The following is a 20,928-nucleotide window of genomic DNA, read 5'->3' on the forward strand; positions in this document are numbered from 1 at the left end:
TCATCTGGAAAGCAGAATCTATACCACAACCACAGAAATCTAACCATCAGCACAGTGTGGTGCTGGCAACTAAAGACACAACATCCATGATTTGGACAACACCCAGCATTTGGACGTCCTTCTCAAAGGACATGCAGCAGGAATTTAACAACTTCCACAGAAATGCGAGAAAAGCAAAACACAGTTCCATCAGAACTTCCATCAGAAAAGTGAAGATAAAGAGGACTTACTGCCTGTAAAACTCAAAGCCACAAACAGCACAGGCTGAGAAACCAGAGGGTATCTGTAACATGTACATGAAAACTGTGAGATAGCTTAGTCAGGGTTACTGTTACTTAATGAAACGCCACAACCAAAAACAACTTGGGGAGGAAAGGCTTTATTTGCCTTATGCTTCCATATCGTAGTCCATCACTGATGGAAGTTGGGGCAGGAACCCAAACAAGGCAGGAACCTGGAGGCAGGAGCTGATGCAGAGGCCATGTAGGAATTCTGGTTACTGGCTGCTTGCTCCTCATGGCTTGTTCAGCCTGCTTTCTATAGAACCCAGAACCATCAGCCCAGGATCCCATCCATAATGGGCTGAGCCCTCTCCCATTAATCACTAATTAAGAAATATCCTACAGACTTGCTGACAGCCCAATCTTACAACAATTCCTTAACTAAGACTCCTTCCTCTCAGATGACTTTAGCTGGTGTCAAGTTGACATAAAACTATCTAGTGCAGATTCCCACTGGGACCAAGGCAGCCTGGCCCTCTTCTGAGAACACAGCAGCAGGTAGCATGCACCCAGTCCTAAGTCCGGCCACTGGATGGCTTTCTTCTGTTTAACTTTAATCAGTTCCATTAAGGAAAACTCAAGAGTCAGAATTCTTTCCCGATAATCAGTTAATAGTCAATCTTCATAATTAATAATTAATAACCTGCTTCGGGGGAGGGGAGTTGAGACAGAGTCTCACTATACAGCTCTGGCTGTCCTGAAACACTTTCTGTACACCAGGTTGGCCTGAAATTCAGAGAGATCCCCCTGCCTCTGCCTCCCAAGTGCTGGGATTAAAGGTGTGTGACACCACTCCTGGCTTAGAAGTATTTTTTTTTTAAGAAGAAATACAAGTTTTTAAAAAGTTTTATTTTTATGTCTGTGTGATATCTATTAGAACAGGAAGTCAGATCCTCTGAAACTGGAGCTACAGGTGGCTGAGAGTCAACTGACATGGGTGTCAAAAGCCAAACTCTCCAGCCCCAAAAATACTTTTTAAAATTCATAAAACGGGCCGGGCAGTTGTGGCGCACGCCTTTAATCCCAGCACTCAGGAGGCAGAGGTAGGTGGATCTCTGTGAGTTTGAGGCCAGCCTGGTCTAGTTCCAGGACAGGCTCTAAAGCTACAGAGAAACCCTGTCTTGAAAAACTAAAAAATAAAATAAAATTTATAATACTGTTTATGTGTGTGCAGGCCTCTGCATGTATGGCAAGCTAGCATTATCCCTGGCCACTAAGGAAATTACTTTCTTTAACCAGCCAGCTCTGGTTTAAGTGACTCCAACCTCAACCAAGGGGTCCCAAGGTTGTTACTGAATCTTGTGGACATGTTGCTCACTCCCACTCTTACGCTACTGGCCCGTGCTTCCTTCCTTGTGCAAGCCAACACCCCCTATCCACACACTATCTGGTGCTGATCACACCAGTCTCTTCGCATCTAGCCAGGGTCTCTGGGCCATGTTTCTTTGACCAGAAAACCTCTAGCATCTCTGAAGTATAACCATCAAGTAGGCTGTTGCTGCCAGGTGGAGAGAAGCGGGACAAGAATGAAATCAAATCAATCCCAGGCAAGGCAGGCAGATCTAAGTGAGTTTGAGGCCAGCCTGGTCTACAGAGTGAGGTCCAGGATAACCAAAGATACACAGAAAAACCCTGTCTCAAAAAACTACAAAAAACAAACAAACAAGCAAACAAACAAACAAACAAAAGGAACAGACAGGACACACCTTCACCTAATCAAGTTCATTTTATTCTCTCTTCTTCACACCAGGCCTTGTTCCAAACAACTCAGTTTAAAGAGCCTGATATAAGATCTAGAAAGAAAATAATAATCTTTAAAAACATTTTGAAATTTTATTTATTTTTATTTTACATGTATGGATGCTTTGCCTGCACCTGTCTAGGCACCACATCCATGCAGTACCCAGGGAGGCCAGAAGAGGAAGTACAATCTCCTGGAACTGGAGTTACACATGGTTGTGAGCAACCATGTGAATCCATGTGAATGCAGGGAACCAAACCCAGCTCCTCTGCAAGAGCAGCCAGTGCTCTTAACCTCATAGCTGTCTCTCCAGCCCCAGCAAGCACAATTTTACTAATAATGATTCACAGGAGCTTCCCAATGGAGTCCTTGAGCCTAACCCACTTGTGTGTACTGAAGAGTGATGTGAGAACTACACGGCCAAGCATTCAAAGGTGGGCGGGCTCACACAAAGCAATGAAGAAACAGCCCTCTATGATCAGCTCTACTCAGGGCATCCTTCACCAGGAAGACACTCTTCTGCAAGTTTCTCACCTCCCAACACCACAGATGCACCTATACAACCTCACGATCAAAGCCCAAAACAAGGTTTTAAAAGAATTTAGTTAGGAAAAATTTTAAAACAGATTAAAAGAAAAACAAAACCTGTAACCAGGTGATCATTAACAATGCTAGGCTAATTAAACTGTGGTTATCTCATTGATATGTAAACAAAGTGCTTAACTCCCACAGACAAGTGCTTGTAGGTGACCTTAACCTTCATAGCCCAAAAGGGACCCCCCTCCCTCCCATAAGGCAGGTCTGGTAGCAATTCTTCTAGTATATACTTTTTGTAAAAGCAATTAAGCCTGGAAATGCAGCTACTTAAAGGCTGATGGAAAAAATACACATGCCTCTTCTTTAAACAAAACCCTGAAGTGTCCTCCTCCCTGTCCCCTACCCCCTTGCAATTGGGGAGCATAGAATTTAGGGTCTTGAGCTGCACAGTGCTCTGCCACCCAGCTACATCCCACCCCATTCCAAAAGTTCTAAAACAGCTCCAAGGATGCAGTATTGTTTACAGTACTACCTACCTGACACAAACGTTACAGGGACAGGGGAAATGACTTAAAACACTGACCTCTGAGTTACCACGCCATCCTCCACATCACTACCCCCAAGGTCAATGCTGGTTTGTTTTGCTGTTTTTAAGCAAAGCTGGAGTTTTAATACAGACTTAATCACATACATTAAGACAAAACAGACAGAAATTCATGCTTTAGGAAAGGACAGTTGTACACCCCAAGTGTGGGCGTACATCTCAAGAGAGTTGAGCCAATCTTGATATTTAAGGGACACCTATGAGTAAGTAGTGTGATGATTCTAAAAATGAAAAAGTGGCAAGCTAACAAGACAGAAGCAGAGCGAGCTGAAAACTAAGAGCTGGAAGTGTGTCAAAGTGTAAACCACAGGGAAGAGCCATGACTCTGCGAGTCCAAGACCACAGCACCACAACCCTTGGGTCCCAACGCCCCTCAGAAGTGGCACAGTTTGTAAAAATGAGGCATGAATATCACAAGCTCTATTTCCATCCATCCAATTAATTCAATGGGCTCTCCTTAGCTTAACCTATGTTCACCCTAACCTGACTGCCAAGGAGCTTCAAGAGAAGCATAAACACTGTTCGAAATTACACTGGCCCGCAGGTTCCAGATATCCTTTAAAAAAGGGGTGAAGTCACACCTCAAAATTAACCAGACCTGAAGACAATACAACCCCATGAACTTCTAGAGACAGAGCAGCCAGCCATTCCAGGCGGGGCTGTGGAGCGTCATGGTAGATTTCACGCTTCTCCTATCAAATGTATTTTTATGCACTTATCCACCACCATGACTGAAATATCCATGACAGTTAGAACCAGGAAAATAATAGCATGTTTTTTTTTATTTTATTTTGATGAGTTTTAGTTGTGTAAAAAAAACAAAAAAAAAACACACACACATTTGGTTAAACTCCAAAGTTCTTGCTGGGATTTAAGGATGGATGCACAACGGCAGCCCCTGACAGAGGGATGCATATGCATGACTGTACTGATGCAGGCACATGCGGGCTACAACTCGCACGGGATCGAGCAATCATGTCTAGTTTAAGTCAAACTTTCACTATGAAAATTTTTTCCCAGAATTGGGAAAATGAAGCCCACAATTTTGAAACTACCCTGAGAGTCTTCAGATCTCAGGCAGCTACAGAGAAATTTAAATTCCTAAATACAGTGTCTCAGCATGGCATTCTAATGGCACAAACAAATGGGTTTTCTTTCTTTCTTTCTTTCTTTCTTTCTTTCTTTCTTTATTTTATTTTTTTCACATTTTTTTCTTTTTCCTTTTTAGATTTTGAGCTCTACATTTTTCTCTGCTCCCCTCCCTACCTCTCCCCTCCCCTTCAACCCTCTCCCATGGTCCCCATGTTCCCAATTTACTAGGAGATCTTGTCTTTTTCTATTTTCCATGTAGATTGGATTCATGTATGTCTCTCTTAGGATCCTCTTTGTTGTCTAGGTTCTCTGGGACTGTGAATTGTAGGCTTTTTTTTTTTTTTTTTTGCTTTATGTTTTAAAACCACTTATGAGTGAGTACATGTGATAATTGTCTTTCTGCATCTGGGTTACCTCACTCAAAATGTTTTCTAGCTCCATCCATTTGCCTGCAAATTTCAAGATGTCATTATTTTTTTTATTTAATGAATGAGGAAGAGCATGCAACCAGTGTCTCAAAGTGTCACGTGACTCTCTAAGGCTGGGTGTCTTTGATACTTACATTGACTAATCCAAAATAGTGCTCGTTGACCGGAAACTGTTCTGGACCAATCTCTTTCTCTAATGCCGAGGCATTGGCGCCCTGTAAAATGAAAACCACAAATCTCAGGATTTACAATATTTCTACAATGTCCAATCACATAAGCAGAGACATCCTTTAAAAGATCAAACTCATATCACAGCAATAAAGAACAAAGAATGATATTTGAAGATGAACAGCTTTTACTCACGTAACTAAATCCCAGTTTACAGAAACCAGTCAGGAAGCATGCTCCTAACACACCCCTTCCTCCTAAGCAACCAAAGAGAACTGTTGACTTCTCACAGGGCAGAATCTGATGGCAATCACCCTGGAGCTGAAATCCTATGGAAGGCAGGCACTCACAGTACAGGGCCAGCCCGCATGTGCAAAGGGACTCCTAAAGGATGGGGGAACCATCTGTGAAAGGCTGCCCAGGACTGGACGGGTATCTATAACCCATTGTCTGAGAGGAAGACCCAGAAGTAACGGCCAGATGTGCAAGGAGTAAGCAGCAGTGACCCTGCAGGCAAAGGAGGCCAACAGGAGACACTTCCAGGATCAGAATACTGAACAGAGCCAGACTCCAACAGACAGAGCATCCACTCCCTCCCATTCACATCTTTCTCCCTTTGCTCAGCACCCAATGTCACATGGTGCGTGGCTGCCCTGTTCTGTCCTTGTCCTGTCCACCAACACTGTGTTTACCGCTACTCTTTCATTTTCTTCTTCAGAGAACACAGGCCAGCCTGATGGCTGGGCCCCAGTGTTCCAGCCTCCTGAGAGCTAGGACTTATCTGATGATATTTATTACTTTCTTAATAATTTCTTTTTACTACTTTTAAGTGTGTGTGTGTGTGTGTGTTGAGTTTGGGTATTTATGCACGTGAAGCCAGATTCCCAGGAGCTGGAGTTACAGGTGTGTGTGAGCTGTCTGACATGCTGAAGTAGCCTCAGGTCCTCTGCAAGAACAGCAAGCACCCTGAACTGCTGAGCAAACTCCCAGTCCCTGATCCTATTTCTTTACCTCTTCCTTTTCAGTCTACTTTTGGCCAAGATATAATCCAGTTCTACAGGAAGACAACAAGGAAACGTACACGACTTGTGCTTGCCATTGGCATAACAGGAAGAAGAAACAAATCCCTTCCAACAATTCATAACCGCAAGCTAACCCTCATGAAAACCCATGGCTCTGTGTGTTTGTGCAATGTAACAGCAGCAGCAGCAAACCCACACAGGACATGAAGTTCAATGACGCCCTAAATGAGCAGTGCTCCTGTACCCCACAAACGGCAAAACTGCCAACACACTTGTGGAAGGTGAATTCAATTCACCACAAAGAAGTTCAAACAAACAAAACGCTAAGAAATTGAAGTTCAGGGTCAAAAATTACCAACACAGGCTAGAAAGTATAAAGAGTAAGAAAGAGGCAACAAAGCCCCAAGCTCAAGAGATCACAAAGCTGCAAGGGGCAGAAGTGCCCGGAGTGGCACAGAGAGAAAGCCGCCAACAATGCGCAGCCCCTTGGCATGAGCCCAAGACCCTACAGGTCAACCGGGTTCTTAGAAAGGACTCTGGGAACACTTCTAGCAGTTACAATAACACCCGTGATGTCTAAGAACTAAGCAAGGTTGATACTGTGTCACAGCTTTAATCCATTTCCTGTCACCATGCAACCAACTAAAACAAGTTTCATTTGTTTTACAAAAAAGATCCCATGAAAGGATGACTCCACTGTGTAAGGGCTATAGAGACCAGGCTTCCTAGAGTACCACCGAGCTGTAAAGCTATGGGCCAGAGTCTGGCCTGGGCCACAACATGAAGTGATGAAGGGATACTTCTCCACCTGGGAGATATATCAAATACATATACTCCACAGGGAGGTATATCAGATTGTGACACTTCGTTAACACATGGATGGTACAATGGAAGACAGTCCACCGACAACCAAAGTCCAGAACAAAAGACAGGGAGGAGCCAGCATCACAAGCTGATGTAGTTATTATAAATATTAAGGTACTAAAGTATATTAAGGTATAAATAATTAAGATACATAGACATTAAGAATTTGTAGGCCACAAGTGCCAGGTATGCCTCTCGACTAACCGGGATAAATTCTTGCAAAGGTGAGGACTTTCCCATATGGACAGATCACCAAAGGATAACAGTAAAACTGCAGAGACACCTAGGGCCTGTCACTCTGACAATAAGAAAGTAGTAACAGGTTAAACATTGCTGGCAAAGCAAGGATACCATTTTACGGTTCCCCTCACTGACATAGGGAAGGAAACACACAGTCAATAAGCCTTCCTCTACTTTTATGAGAAATACAAAATCACACGAAAGCAGGCTGATACACTGCAATGTTTACATAAAAATAATTAACTTACTTTAGTATAAATATTATGTTCTTTGAAATTAAAATCTTAGCTGGGCAGTGGTGGTGCACACCTTTAATCCCAGCACTTGGCTGGCAGAGGCAGACCGATCTATGTGATTTTGAGGCCAGCCTGGTCTACAGAGCAAGTTCCAGGACAGGCTCCAAAGCCACACACACACACACACACACAAAAACCCTGTCTCAAAAAACAAAAAATGAAAGTGCTGCTTGTAGTGGAGCACACCTTTAATCTCAGCACTTAGGAGGCAGAGGTGGGGAGATCTCCATGAATCTAACCTACGTAATGAGATACAGGTCAGCCACAGCTAAATACTGAGACCCTATCTCAGGGGAAAATAAATAAAATAAAGAGAAAAAGAAAACAAAACAGGGGGCCGGAAAGATAACTGACTTAGTGGTTAAGAGCACTGGTTGCTCATTCCAGAAGACCTAAGTTCAATTCCCAACACACACAAGGCCTCTTACAACTGTCTGTAACTCCAGCTCCAGGGGATTCAACACCCTCACACAGAAATACATACAGGTGAAACACTAATGCACATACGATTAAAAACAATTATGAAAGAAAGGGAGGGAGGGAGGGAGGGAGGGAGGGAGGGAGGGAGGGAGGGAGGGAGGGAAGAAGGAAAGCCTGTGCTCTAACACTGACTATTCCAGTCTGTGAAGACAGTAGACTACACTCTGGTGCATCTGGAGAGTACATAAGCCAGGCCAGGGTCTTCCCTTTGGGGAACTTTACTACAGCTTCTTGGTTGGGAAATGAAGGTCCTGCCATATAGCCCTCAGGCAGGCTGGCAGTGGACTGGCAGAACGACAGCTGCCCATCCTGAGGGGCTGCACTCCTGACCTAGTTCTCACATGAACCACAGCATCACCGGGAACAGCCATGTGATCTCGGTTTCCTCCCCAGTAAGAAAGAGACTAGATCTATGAATGCACTACAAGCCCACAGCACACCACACACAACACACACAAATGGTGTTGTAGCATAGACACAGCTCAAGTAAGAACGTTGAGCTCCATATTTACAGAGCCACAAAGCAGAGTAAAGAACTCTAATCATCACTTCTCTGGAAACATGGAAAGGAAGAAGAGAGCACGTGCCCAGTGTCCCAGTAGGCATCGTGGAGAAAATAAACAATCCCAGGATGAAGACTCACTTAGCACAAAGCAATCCTGGGTAAAGCATGCACATGGAGCAAAGCCTACATCGGCAAACGTGCTGTCTCTGGGGGAGATCAAACACTATACAAGCCATCACCGAGCTCTATGATGACAATCGCTGCATCTGCTGCTACCAAGGCCTTCTGAATAGTGGCTGCATGCAGGAAGAAGCCACCTAATTGTTTCCCATAGGATGTATACACGTTTATCTCACCTTCCTGCCTACTGTCCATCACACCCCAAAACCTCCAACCCCACAGGGAAGCTTTCCTGCAAGTCTTCCAAGTTTTTAAGAATGGCTATCTTCTCAAAGGACACTTGAAGTGGTTTGCTTTCTCTTCTATCACATCAGAGCAGTACATGGGAATACTGAGCATGTAAATCCCATCAGTAAACTCAGAAAACCTTAATCTGTGACTAAATTCATGGTTAAATGATTGTAAATTTAAATTCCTAGCTCTCTATGTTTTCACTCTCATCCAACAGTAGAATACATACCACCACATGGTGTGACAAAGAAGCAACAAGTGACATTTGGGTCCTTTTATAGTTCATTAATGAAATGAACAACAAAACAATAGGTATACAATATTAACTCCCAAACCTAAAGAGCTACTACAAATTCAAAGTTCCCATCAAATGTGTATTGAAGGTGCATCCTTCCAACTAATGACTCAGAAGCTCAGAGCAAAGTCTGCCTATATAACTCACTGCTAAGAGAACTAAGATTCACCTTCAACCTTCTATGGCAGCAAAAGATGGAATTATGAGGGGCTGACCGCATGCTACCTAACCCTGCCCCCTCCTGCTCTCTCAAACTCATGGCCACACATATGCATAAATATATAAATATAACTCGCTTAGTCCATACAATGTTACTTGTGTGTATACCATTCCAGGGCTGATCAACTGGTACTGGATAACCAATTAGGGGCTCATCCCCGAGAAGACAACTTCTCCTCTCAGTAGTCATTAGTTTTCTGTCCCTTTACCTAGGGGTGAACCCCGTGAGATGTGCCATTCCATGTTGGAAAATCTTTTGATTAGTGCTGTACTTGTTTTGGTATTGTTTAGGCAGCCGTACGTAATGTTGAAGCTTCCATGTCATTTCGGAGACACAACCTCAAGAATTCCTGGTCCTCTGGCTCTTACAGTCTTTCCACACCTGCTTTAGTGAAGATCCTTAAGCCTTAGTGGCAAGAATTGTGTTGCAGATGGGGCTTATCCCTTGATAAGTTTTCTCTGCATTTGGATAATTGTGGGTTTTGTAATGTCTCTACCTATGTAAAGATTATCTGATGAGGTGTAAGAGCTACATGTATCTGTGGTTTAGTAAGGTAGAGGTGGGTTCACTATGTCACTAGCCACAGGGAGTTGGCTACATTTAGTTCCCCCCAAGATGTGCATTCCACTGTTGCACCCTGCCGTGCTGGACGGTGTTGTGGTTCATAGGCATTACAGCTGGGTAGCACTACTGGCTGCTTCCTTCCCTTGGAAGCCCACAGAGCACTTCCAGTACTGTACTATGAAAGCTTGTCCTCAAGGAGGAGGAGTCTTTCAGGTCAGACCCAGATCACATCCTCCAAGTCCTATGTCTGAAGTGAGGAGACTTAGTCACACAGGTCTATTTAGTCTCAAACTCACTGAGGTATATGTTTATGTGAAGTTTTCATTGTCAAGTAGTATGATTATTAAGTTTTAGACTATGAGATCTTAAATCTACATATCATTGTCTTAGTTTGGGTTTCTATTGCTGTGAAGAGACACCATGACCTCAGCAACTCTTATAAATGAAACATTTAATTGGGGTGGCTCACTTATATCTTCAGAGGTTCAGTCCATTATCATCATGACAAGGAGCACGGTGGTATACAGGCAGGCAGACATCTTGATCTGAAGACCACTGAGACACTGGGCAGTATCCTAAGCATAAGAAACCTCAAACCCTGACCCTATATGACACATTTCTTCCAACAAGGCCATACCCACTTCAACAAAGTCACACCTAATAGTGTCACTTCCTATGAGATTATGGGGTCCAATTACATTCAAACTACCATAATCACCAAGTACATTACACATGTATTTTATGCTTGTTATGCCTATAAGCGTAATAATCATCTATAATAGAAAAACTATCATATATTAGAAATATAAGGGGGATGGTGCAGATATGACAGAATGCTTACTGCTCTGTTGGGCGGTGGTGCCCTACGCCTTTAATCCCAGCACTCAGGAGGCAGAGGCAGGCGGATCTCTGTGAGTTCGATGCCAGTCTAGTCTACAGCATGAGTTCCAGGACAGCTAAGACTGTTAAACAGAGGAAATCCTGTCTCAGGAGAAAACAAAAAACAAAGCAAACAACAACAACAAAGAGGGCTTACTGCTCTTGCAGAGTACCCAGGTTCAGTTCCCAGATCTCAGGTGGCTATTGCCTAAAACTGCACCTCCAGGGGATCTGAGGCCCTCTTTTGTTCCTCACAAGCACTGCACATGCCCACCTGAAAGCAAGCTGGCAGGCAGACAGACACACATTTGAAACACAAACTTTATATACATCACCTTAAAATTTTGAAAATTACTCCTCAAAACAACTTCTTTAAAGATCCTAATTTTATATATAACAAAACCAGTATTCTATGTTAGTTAAGTTCTAACAAATTTTTATTACATTCTTTTTTCACTTTGTAATAAAACTTATTTTGATATAATGAATCCTGACATTTTTACTTGAAACACAGCTTTTCAAATTTCAAAATGTTCGTCTGCTCTAAGAAAGGAGGCGGTGACTATCCAGCCAAAACAACAGAGTATTGCTGACTTTCAGAAGACCACAACAAGTCTTCTAAAACAGTCACTAACGCTAATGTGACTTGAAATTATGAAGAACTCACAGGGAGGGAGGGAGGGAGGGAGGGAGGGAGGGGAAGGAAGGAGGAGGGAGGAGCACACCACCAGGAAGCATCTCAGTCTCTAAGCACCATCCTCCACTGAACGGGGCTGCAGAGTGCAAGGCCTGGGGTGGGGGGTGGGCAGTTACAAGAGAAATACAGAACAGGACGATGCGCAAAGCGCCCTTTGAGGCCTGCTGCCTATAGGGGACAATCTGAGCCTTTATCATCAATGCTGACATGGATCACAGTCTGTACAGGCAAAGTCCGAGCTGCTTTAGATACATGAATGAATCAATGAATGAATGAATGAATGACAGGAACCATATTTCCTAAAATGAACTGCTAACTAAACACGGAAAGCCCTAAATCTAGTAAGTAAAATTTGATGAGGAACAATATATTTACCTTCATCTCAAAAGTATCTCCCTAGAAATTAATTACAAAGTAAAACACAGTAATAACTTCGCAGTGGAAAAACCTGACGAACCAGTATTCCTACTTGGAAAAAGAGTATAATCCAAATCTAATCATGACGAAACATCAGCCAAAGCCAACTGAGGAACAGCACACAGAATGGCTGGCTTGTTCTGCTCATAATGTCAAGGTCAACTGAGACCAAAACTGCTGGGAATGGCTATGAAAAAGACATTACCAAATGGTCCAAGAAACTGGGTATATGCACAAACATAATATTTGCAAAACAGATTTAGCAAAATGTAAAAACAGTAACCTAAGTAGAGGATGTCCAGGAAGTTCTCATACAACACTTGCAACTTTCCTGAAACCTCGGATTAGATTAACACAGCTGCCACCTTGAAGGAGGCTCCATTCACAACCTGGAAGACACTGTGCATGAAAAAAATGAAAAAAAACTGGAAGACACTGTGACTAGATTGCACAAGATCCTGCATTGCTTCTTAGCACATGGCCAGGGCAGTTTCAGTCTTTCACTGGTTTTGTGAAATGGCCCAGGCCCAATTCCACTCTCCTCCTTCCATACTGACTGGTGGACGTCTTCCAGGAGGAGCTTCGCTGCAAGTCCCCAGTTTCCAGTCTTACTGTGGGCAACTGGTGGGCACTTCCGGCTCACAGATACTGTGGCTAAGTTCCCTTTACCAGTCTGCCTACTCATTTTTTAATATCATGCTGGAGCACTTATTCAGGTTCGTAGCTGGCTGCTGACTCAATAACCAATTACTGCGTTTCTTCTTTCCGTGCCCTGTGGAACAAAGCCAAGGGGCAAGTCCCTTGACGGCTGGCTATCTGAAAGAGAAGACGCTTATGGTTTCCACCTGGTTGGCAGTAGTGATACTCCCATTCTGTCCCACAATGAGTCACCAAGCACTCCTCCCAGAATGTGCTGGACCTCTGCACATACTTCCACTTTACAGTAAATCAAAGAACAGAGAAGAAAATTAAAAGACCACAGGAAACACTCAAACCCAGAGAGTCCTCAGTCTGACAACCAGTCCAACTGCTTAACAGCCATGTTAAACATGGAAAAAGAAGAGGTCGCACTAGGTTACAGGAGGTAAGAAGTGGAGATGTGGGCTGTGGAGATAGCTTGGTCAGTGGTTACTAAAAAATCGTGAGGACCAGAGCTAAGTCACAGAAAGCATGTGTAAAAATAAAATTAAAGTCTGGCATGGTGGTGTGGTGTAAACCTTTAACACAGCAAGGGGGAGGGGAAGGCAGGGGGTCTGCAGAAGCAGATGAATCTGTAAGCTTGAGGCCAGTCTCAAAATAGCAAGTTCCAGGACAGTCAGGACTAGAAAGAGACTGTCTCAAAAAAGACAAATAAATAAAATAAAGACGCAGCGTGGTAGAATGTGCTGTATGTTTATAATGCCAGATTGGGTAATGGGGAGGTGGACACTGAGAGCCTACTTCTTATAGTTCCAAATCAGTAAAGCCCCCCCCCACCCAAAAAAAAAAGAAACAGTGGATGGTGCCTGATGAATTACAGTAGAGGTTGTCCTCTGGCCTCCACACACACAAGCACTTGCATACCAGCCCTCACACGCGCGCGCTGTGTGTGTGTGTGTGTGTGTGTGTGTGTGTGTGTGTGTCACACACAATGGAGTTATTAAGCAGGAGATGGGGGAACTCGGACAGTTGAGCGCTGGCCCCTGGCAGGCCCTGACCATGGGTCAAAGTCCCTCTGCTTGAGGACTTCTATACGTAACTGCACTAGTTTATGGTGGGGGCAACACGGAGATGGTCCAGCCATCTTGTGTACCAGAAAACAACGGTTGTGTACATTGCTCTGTAGCCGTTTAAAAGCACACAGTCCCTGCTGCCTGCAGCTTCACCTCTCTGGCCTCCCTGTTTTGGCTTCATGCCTTACTCTCTGCCGGACCAATCCACCAATCCCTGAGTCCATGGTAATTATAGTAAATAGATCCTGCAACTTCCCTCCCTTCGGAGTGGCTGTCAAAGCTCCCAGGGAGTTTCCTTCTCCTTCGAGAAGACAGCAGGTTAACTGCCACACTGTCACCTTCTGACAGAGGTAGCCCTCAATGGATCTTTCCATCAAACTCAAACAACAATGCAGATAAAAGCCTCTGGGCCAAGGAACTGAATTTACACACTTTCTACAGAAAAGAATCTTTGGTAATCGACTGGTTAGCTGATGGCCTCCTGCATGCCCATTTTCTTCCAGTATGCTGTTCCTGATGGGTAGCTTTTCAGAAGGAAAGGCAAATTAATAACCTAGCACAGACCAGCTCCCACAGAATTTACTCTAAATTACGAGGCTGGGTTCTCTTAGAAACTGCTCATCACTGTGAAGCATGATCAATACTTATTTGTCACAAAGGGCTAGCTGCCCCAAAGTCCTTTCTAACAACTATTTTATAACACTAGATGTTTGTTATAATAGACAGAGAAGCAATAAAAAAGGTTGTTAGATGACTACAAAAAAAGTGACCTGTACTCTCCAAACTCTCAAAGTTACTCAAAGCAATGAAAGGCTTTTGAGGGGAACAGCAGAAAACTACCCCACTTACTGCCTGGAAGACCCTGTTAAAATGACAGTACTCTACAAATTAACAGATTCCATATAATTCTTACCAGAATTCCAGCTCTTTAGACACTAATGAGCTGGTTCTAAAACTCATGCAGAATTATGAGACCCAAAATAGTTGAAAGGATCATGGAAAGAACCAAGTTTGAGAACTCTTACTTCCTGATTTCAAACTCACTACTAAGCACCCATAATCCAAACAGTGTGGCACTAGAGGAAGGTCCCACGGACAGGTCAGGACAGTTCAACGCATGAGAGCCGAGACTTCGGCTGGAGTGGAGGTGCATACCTGGCACCCAGCATTTGTAAGGTCATCCTCTGCATAACAAGTTTGAGGACAGCCTTGACACTACCTCAAAAACACAAAACAAGTCCGGTGGTGGTGGTGCATGCCTCTACTCCCAGCACTAGGAAGGCAGAGGCAGGCGGATCTCTGTGAGTTCAAGGCCAGCCTGGTCTACAAGAGCTAGTTCCAGGACAGCCAGGGTTACACAGAGAAACCCTGTCTAGAAAAACAAAAACAAAAAAACACCCTAAACAAAAGCCAAGGTCCCAGAAATAAACATATTCATACATCTCTGGTTAACTTGTTTTCAGCCAGAGTGCTAAAGCTATTAGGTAGGAAATAGCCTGCCTTCTCCATCCCATTGTGTGTGTGTGTGTGTGTGTGTGTGTGTGTACGTGCGTGCACGTGTGCTGAACCTTCTCATGATCCCTGACCCAGCAACTTTAAGCAGATGCCCAAGAGAAGGGAAAATGCTTAGCCACACAAAAACTTGCTGTCCTAACTTCATAGCAGCATTTATCCACCAAAAGGCACAAACAACTCAAACCCATCAATGTCCATCAATGAGCAACAGATAAGAGACAGTAAAAACTGGGGTTGCAGAAATGGCTTGGCGGTTAAGAACATTGGCTGTTCTCTCAGAGGACCTGGGTTCAATTCCCAGCACCCCCATGGCAGCTTATAATTGTTTATCTTTCTTGCTCCAGGGGATCTGACACCCTCATACCCTCATATGCATGCCAAACACTAATGCACATAAAAATAAATCAATTTTAAAAGGTGATAAAATGTTGGTACACTTTATAACATAGATGAATCCTGAAAATTATATAAGTGCAAAGAGCCAGTCACAGCATGCATATAAAAAAATATGCAAAGGACAATAGCCTAAGGCTGGAAGGGAAGAGAGCGGGGAAGGACGGTGGGGAAGGACTGTGTGGAAGGACTGCTGCTCAAGGGTAGGAAATGTCTTCTGAGATGAAGAAATGCTCTACAGCTGACAATAACTGCATGACTGTCACTATGCTAAGTCCTTGGACTCTATCCCATAGACAACTACATGGTGTGTAAATGTACTTGAATGTTTTCAGGGTTGAGCCTGGTGACACAGGCTTGTAACCACAGCTAGTGGAGGCTGAGGGAGAAGAATGGCAAATTCAAGGCCAGCCTTGCCAACTCAGTCAGACCCTTCTCAAAATAAACCAGGGGGAAGAGGGCTGGAGCGGGCCTTGGCACTTATGCTCATGATCCTAACTTGAAAGGCGACACAGAAGGATCAGGAGTTCAAGGCCCCTCCTCAGCGGCATATACACTTCTACACCAACATGTAAGATCCTGTCCTTAATATTAAATAAATAAATCCCTGCCCCCAAAAGAAGGTAGGAGGTGTAACGCGGTGGGAGAGCACCTGTACGGTGAAAGAGGAAGGACCTGGGTTTATAGGGTTCAACACCCCATTAGCAGAGAGGAGCTGTTTTAAGAAAGAATATGGGCACCAACTATCCAATGTTCCCCAAGGTCCTACATCCAATGTGTTTAAAGCTTATTGTGTCCAAACTCAAATCCAGTTTTAGTCTTCAATATATATTAATTGTGCACACAACAGGTACAGATGCACACAAGCACACAATTATAAATAAAGAAAAATTCCAGGGGGCTGGAGAGATGGCTCAGAGGTTAAAAGCAGTGACTGCTCTTCCAGAGGTCCTGAGTTCAATTCCCAGCAACCACATGATGGCTTACAACCATCTGTAATGAGATCTGGCGCCCTCTTCTGGTGTGTGAGAAGCAGAATGTTGTACACATAATAAATAAATAAAATTAAAAAAAAAAAAGTTCCATAAATTCTAAAAGTGGGGTGAAAGGAGCCTACCACCCACTAGTTTGTCCAGCTACAGATCTTATAACTTGTCCCTTCCCAACTCTCAGGAAGCAGCCGCTCCGTGACACTGTTCTCTGCTGGACGAGAATCCACTGCCTCACATCTTGCAGCATGCTTGTCCTCATCCACTTCAGACACAGCCATTTACTAGTTTTTCTCTCGCCCCTTAATAGTTTTTCCTTAGTCTCTCCTACTTTGTTGAATTTCTTCTAGACTTACAAGGAAAATGAGAAAAATTAAGTTGCTAATTGTTCATATTTTTGCCTCATGCTGTAGAAAAAAATCCTCTACAATATGAATATTTATTACTCTCATTGGATAATAAAAAGCTGACAGGCCTGTAGCTGGGCAGGAAGTTAGGCAGGAAAGCCAAACTGAGACTGATGGGAAAGAGGGCGGAATTAGGAGACATGCCAGTCAACCAGCCAGTCACAGGTAAAGACACAAGTTAAGTGGCAATATACAGATGAATAGAAATGGGTTAATTTAAATGTAAGTGTTAGCTAGTAACAAGCCAGAGCTATTGGCTGGGCATTTACAATTAATATAAGCCTCTGTTGGTAATTAGGAAAGCAACTGCTGGGTATGGTCAGGACAGGAAAACTCCGCCTATAGCTTCATCCTAGCCTAGTAGCTTTACTGAGATTCCAAATCTAATCCTGACAGTCCTAACAGCTGACAACTATGGGAACTCACCTCCTTCCCCATGGCAATCTTGGAACCTTTCACCCTGAGACCTCCAGCACCTCTTCCTGCCCTGCCGTCCACACAGGCACGGTTTTTGTTCAGTCTTCCCACTAACCTCAGGGTAGGTTCTAATGAAACCCACCCATCATTTGATCAATAGGAAGTTTTAAAACTGGCCAGAAAAATGAAGAAAATTAGGAGGCATGAGAAGGAGAGCCTTACTCCCACTGGCTGAAGGTATCACAAGATTGAGAGCCATGCTTACAGTAAGGACTCTCTTGACCTTTCTGACCTGCATCAGTCTTACTAACTCCTGGTCTACAATCTCAAAACCTTTCAAGATGAACCTCCAGCCACCTTACAGTCCCAGTCACTAAAGAAGCGCTCCTTGGGTCAAAAACAAGCATATCAAAACACCGTTCTAGGTTTACTTTTAGTTTTTGTATGAGTGTTTTGTGGCATGTGCGCACCTAGTGCCCATGGAGGCCAGGAAAAGACACTGGATCCTCTAGAAATGAAGTTATGGGCAGTTACGAGATGCCATGGGAGTGCTAGGAACCAAATTCAGCCCTCTGCAAGGGCAGCCAGTGCTCTCAACTACTGAGCCATCTCTCCAGTTCCTATGAAATAATCTTTCAAATCTTTTGGGTAATGTAACTTCAAAAGCCGCCAACTTCATATATACACCTATGGCTAAAACATTTAAATGCAATTTTCTCTTCCCTTAACACATGTGTTCGGTCTGTATCGAAACTTTTTCTTAATAATTTCCAACTCTCTGTTTACACTGATTTGTCCTATAATTCTTTTATTCAGTGTAAATCAATAATCCCAGCTTCAGGGCTAGAAGATGGTTCAGTGGTTCATCACCCACATAGGATACCTCCAATCCCAGGAAACGTAACACCCTCTTCGGCTCTCTGTGGGTATCTGCAGACATTCAAATACATACACACAAATAAAAATAAAATCTTTAATTAAAAAAAACAAATCCCAACTTCAGCTGGGCGGTGCTGACATACACCTTTAATTCCTGGACTCAGGAGGCAGAGATAGGTGATCTCTGAGTTCCAGGACAGCCAGGGCTGCAGAGGGAAAACCCTGTTTCAAAGAAGAAGGAAAAAAGAAAATCTGAGCTTCTGATTTCCTGACGGCTCCCCTCAGTAAAGACTTCTCTGCTGTGACTAAGTGTGCTATCAGGACTCAAGTAATCTCCTCTGCTCTGCTTGTAAAGGAGAGCAGGCGCTAGGCCGTTCTACAGTCCTCAGTACACAGACTATGGCAGCAGAAAAGACTCCCCCACCCATGTCCATGCTCTAATCCCCTCTAACATGTGAACAAGATACGTTACAGGGCAGGGGAAATTAAGGTTACATAAGGGCTTAAGGTTGCTAAAATCAAATGGCCTTGGTTTGGAGATTATCCTGGATTGTCCAGATGAACACCATCCCCAGTGCCCCCCCCCCAAAGTGTAGTACAGGGCCTCGTAAAGTCTAAGTGAGTGACAGGAAGTTGGTATCTGAGGGATGTAAAAGCAACCAAACACTGCTGACCTTAAGACACAGGGGAGGCTGAGGCCAAGGAACAAGGGCAGCCTATGAGAACAGAAGGCAGAGAAAACATGCAATCCCCAGACCCTCACAAAGAACCTTGGTACTGACCCACTTCAAACATGTGGTCTCCACATCAGAGGCAGAAATGGGCTGCAGTGAGCACATGGGTGAACATACTGTTGTGAGCTACTACTGTGCTCTGTTACAGGAGCCAGTGGAAATTAATGCACACACAATGTTTCAGTTTACTGTAGACATTACATATACAAACAAATGTTCCCTAATAGTCTTAAAAACTTAAAAGTATACAGTTAGCTCACCTTTCTTAATTACATATTTAAGAATTTGGTTGCTTTTTTTAAACAAACAGGCTTACGAAATATAAGACCTCAAAATGCTTGTTTTTTTTTTAAAAAAATAGAAATTGCTGGATGTGGTGGCACAGTATCTTTAATTCCAGCACTCGGGAGGCAGAGGCAGGTGGATCACTGATGAGGCTAGTCTGGTCTACATAGTGAATGAGAGGAAGGACAGTGAGGACTATGTAGAGAGACCTTATCTAAAAAATAAAATTAAAGAAAGAAAGAAATGAAAAACTTTGCAATGTGCATAGTCTGATGGTCTTCAGTTCCCTCTAATCTGTTTGGGGGCCTGCGTGTTCATTCACTAACATATCACATGCCATTCTAGCACGGAAAGTACTCAACTCTAACTATTTCACATTATTTCATCTATAAAAATATGGAGCACATCACAAACTTGTGTAGCAGCTTTGCCCAGGGACCATGCTCATCTTCATAAAGCAAATAAAACAACAAATCCTTGCAATGTCAGCAAAGGAAAAAACAAAAGCAAACATTGGGGCTGGAGAAACAGCTCAATGGCTATGAGCACTTGTTGCTCTTCTAAAGAACCTGTTCCATTCCTGGTGCCCATACAGACCACAGTCTTTTGTAACTCTAGTTCCAGGGGGATCTGATGCTTTCTTCTGGTCCCCATGGGTGCTATACACATATGGTACACAGACAAACAATGTGTGTGTTGTGTGTGTGTATGTGTAAAACATTTTAAAATTCTAGAAAAAAGAAATGTCTCCCAAGTCATAACAGAGATGATGGGCTAAGATCATCATCACCCACAAAGCAGAAGGATGCCCATTCTAAAGTCTCCAGTTCTCAGCAGACTTTCTGCTCTACACAAGACATCGCTCCATCCTCTCCTTGCCCCTGGACTCCTCACTGCTTTCCTGACACACAAAGGCACTTTCTAAGTTGGAAGAATTATTCAAGAATCATTCCGTGGAAGGCCCAGGTAGACCAATACTGTACATATTAGTAGTCTGGGTGAGTGGCACACTCCTTTAATCCCAGCACTCCAGAGGCAAAGACTGGTAGACCTCTGTGAGTTTCAGGCCAGTCTGGTCTACAGAGCAAGTTCCAGGACAGCCAGGGCTGTTATACAGAGAACCCTACCTCAAAAAATAAAATAAAAGTTACCACCAGTATAGGGAATTTGCTGACATCAGAGGTTAACTATTCCTGAGCTGGAGATGTAGTTCAATTAGTAAAATGCTTGCCTCACATTCACGAAGTCTTGGGTTCAATTCCTAGTACCACATAAAGCCAGCAAGGTGTCTGAGCCTATAGTTCTAGCACTCAAGATATACATAAGAGGACCAGAAGTTCAGAAAAACACCAGCAACATGACTCAATGAGTTAAGACACTCGCCACCGAGTCTGACAACCTAACTTCAACCCCCAGATCCCATGAGATCCAAATATGAAAGGCTGTCCTCGGACCTCCACTGTGTCACATATGTGCACTGTGACATGTGTGTGTCTATGCACACAAAAGCACAAACTTTTTTAATTAAAAAAGAAGTCCAAAGACCATCCTCAGCTACCATACTAAATTCTAGGTCAGCCAGGAACATTTGAGAAAAAAAAAAAAAAAGAGGTTGCTAGACAGTGATGGCACATGCCTTTAATCCCAGCATTCGGGAGACAGGCAGAGGCTAGTGGACCTCTGTTGAGTTCAAGGGCAGTCGGGTATACAGAGTGAGTTCCAGGAAAGGCTCCAAAGAAGAGAGAGAGGGGGGGGGGGTTAACTGCTTGTTGTATCAACCAAAGAACCAAGTCAAAGTACCAACTCCACATTTAAAATAAAAGTGTTTCGCACCTCCTCAGACACACGGCTCTCTG

The 20,928-nt window shown here is 43.6% G+C and overlaps 1 protein-coding gene across 2 annotated transcripts in view; it reads right to left on the reverse strand.

The window, feature by feature from the left end:
* Positions 1–20,928, reverse strand: part of Usp12 (ubiquitin specific peptidase 12) — a 51,657-nt gene that overhangs the window by 22,290 nt on the left and 8,439 nt on the right. For both annotated transcript variants that reach the window (XM_050161887.1, XM_050161889.1), the window contains exon 2: positions 4,818–4,898. In XM_050161887.1, coding sequence (XP_050017844.1) covers positions 4,818–4,898 — 81 coding nt within the window. The remainder of the gene's footprint in view (positions 1–4,817; positions 4,899–20,928) is intronic.

This window comes from Alexandromys fortis, unplaced genomic scaffold (assembly GCF_014885135.2).
Source record: "Alexandromys fortis isolate MF-2015 unplaced genomic scaffold, M_Fortis_MF-2015_v1.1 scaffold_118, whole genome shotgun sequence".
NCBI classification, from domain to species: domain Eukaryota; kingdom Metazoa; phylum Chordata; class Mammalia; order Rodentia; family Cricetidae; genus Alexandromys; species Alexandromys fortis.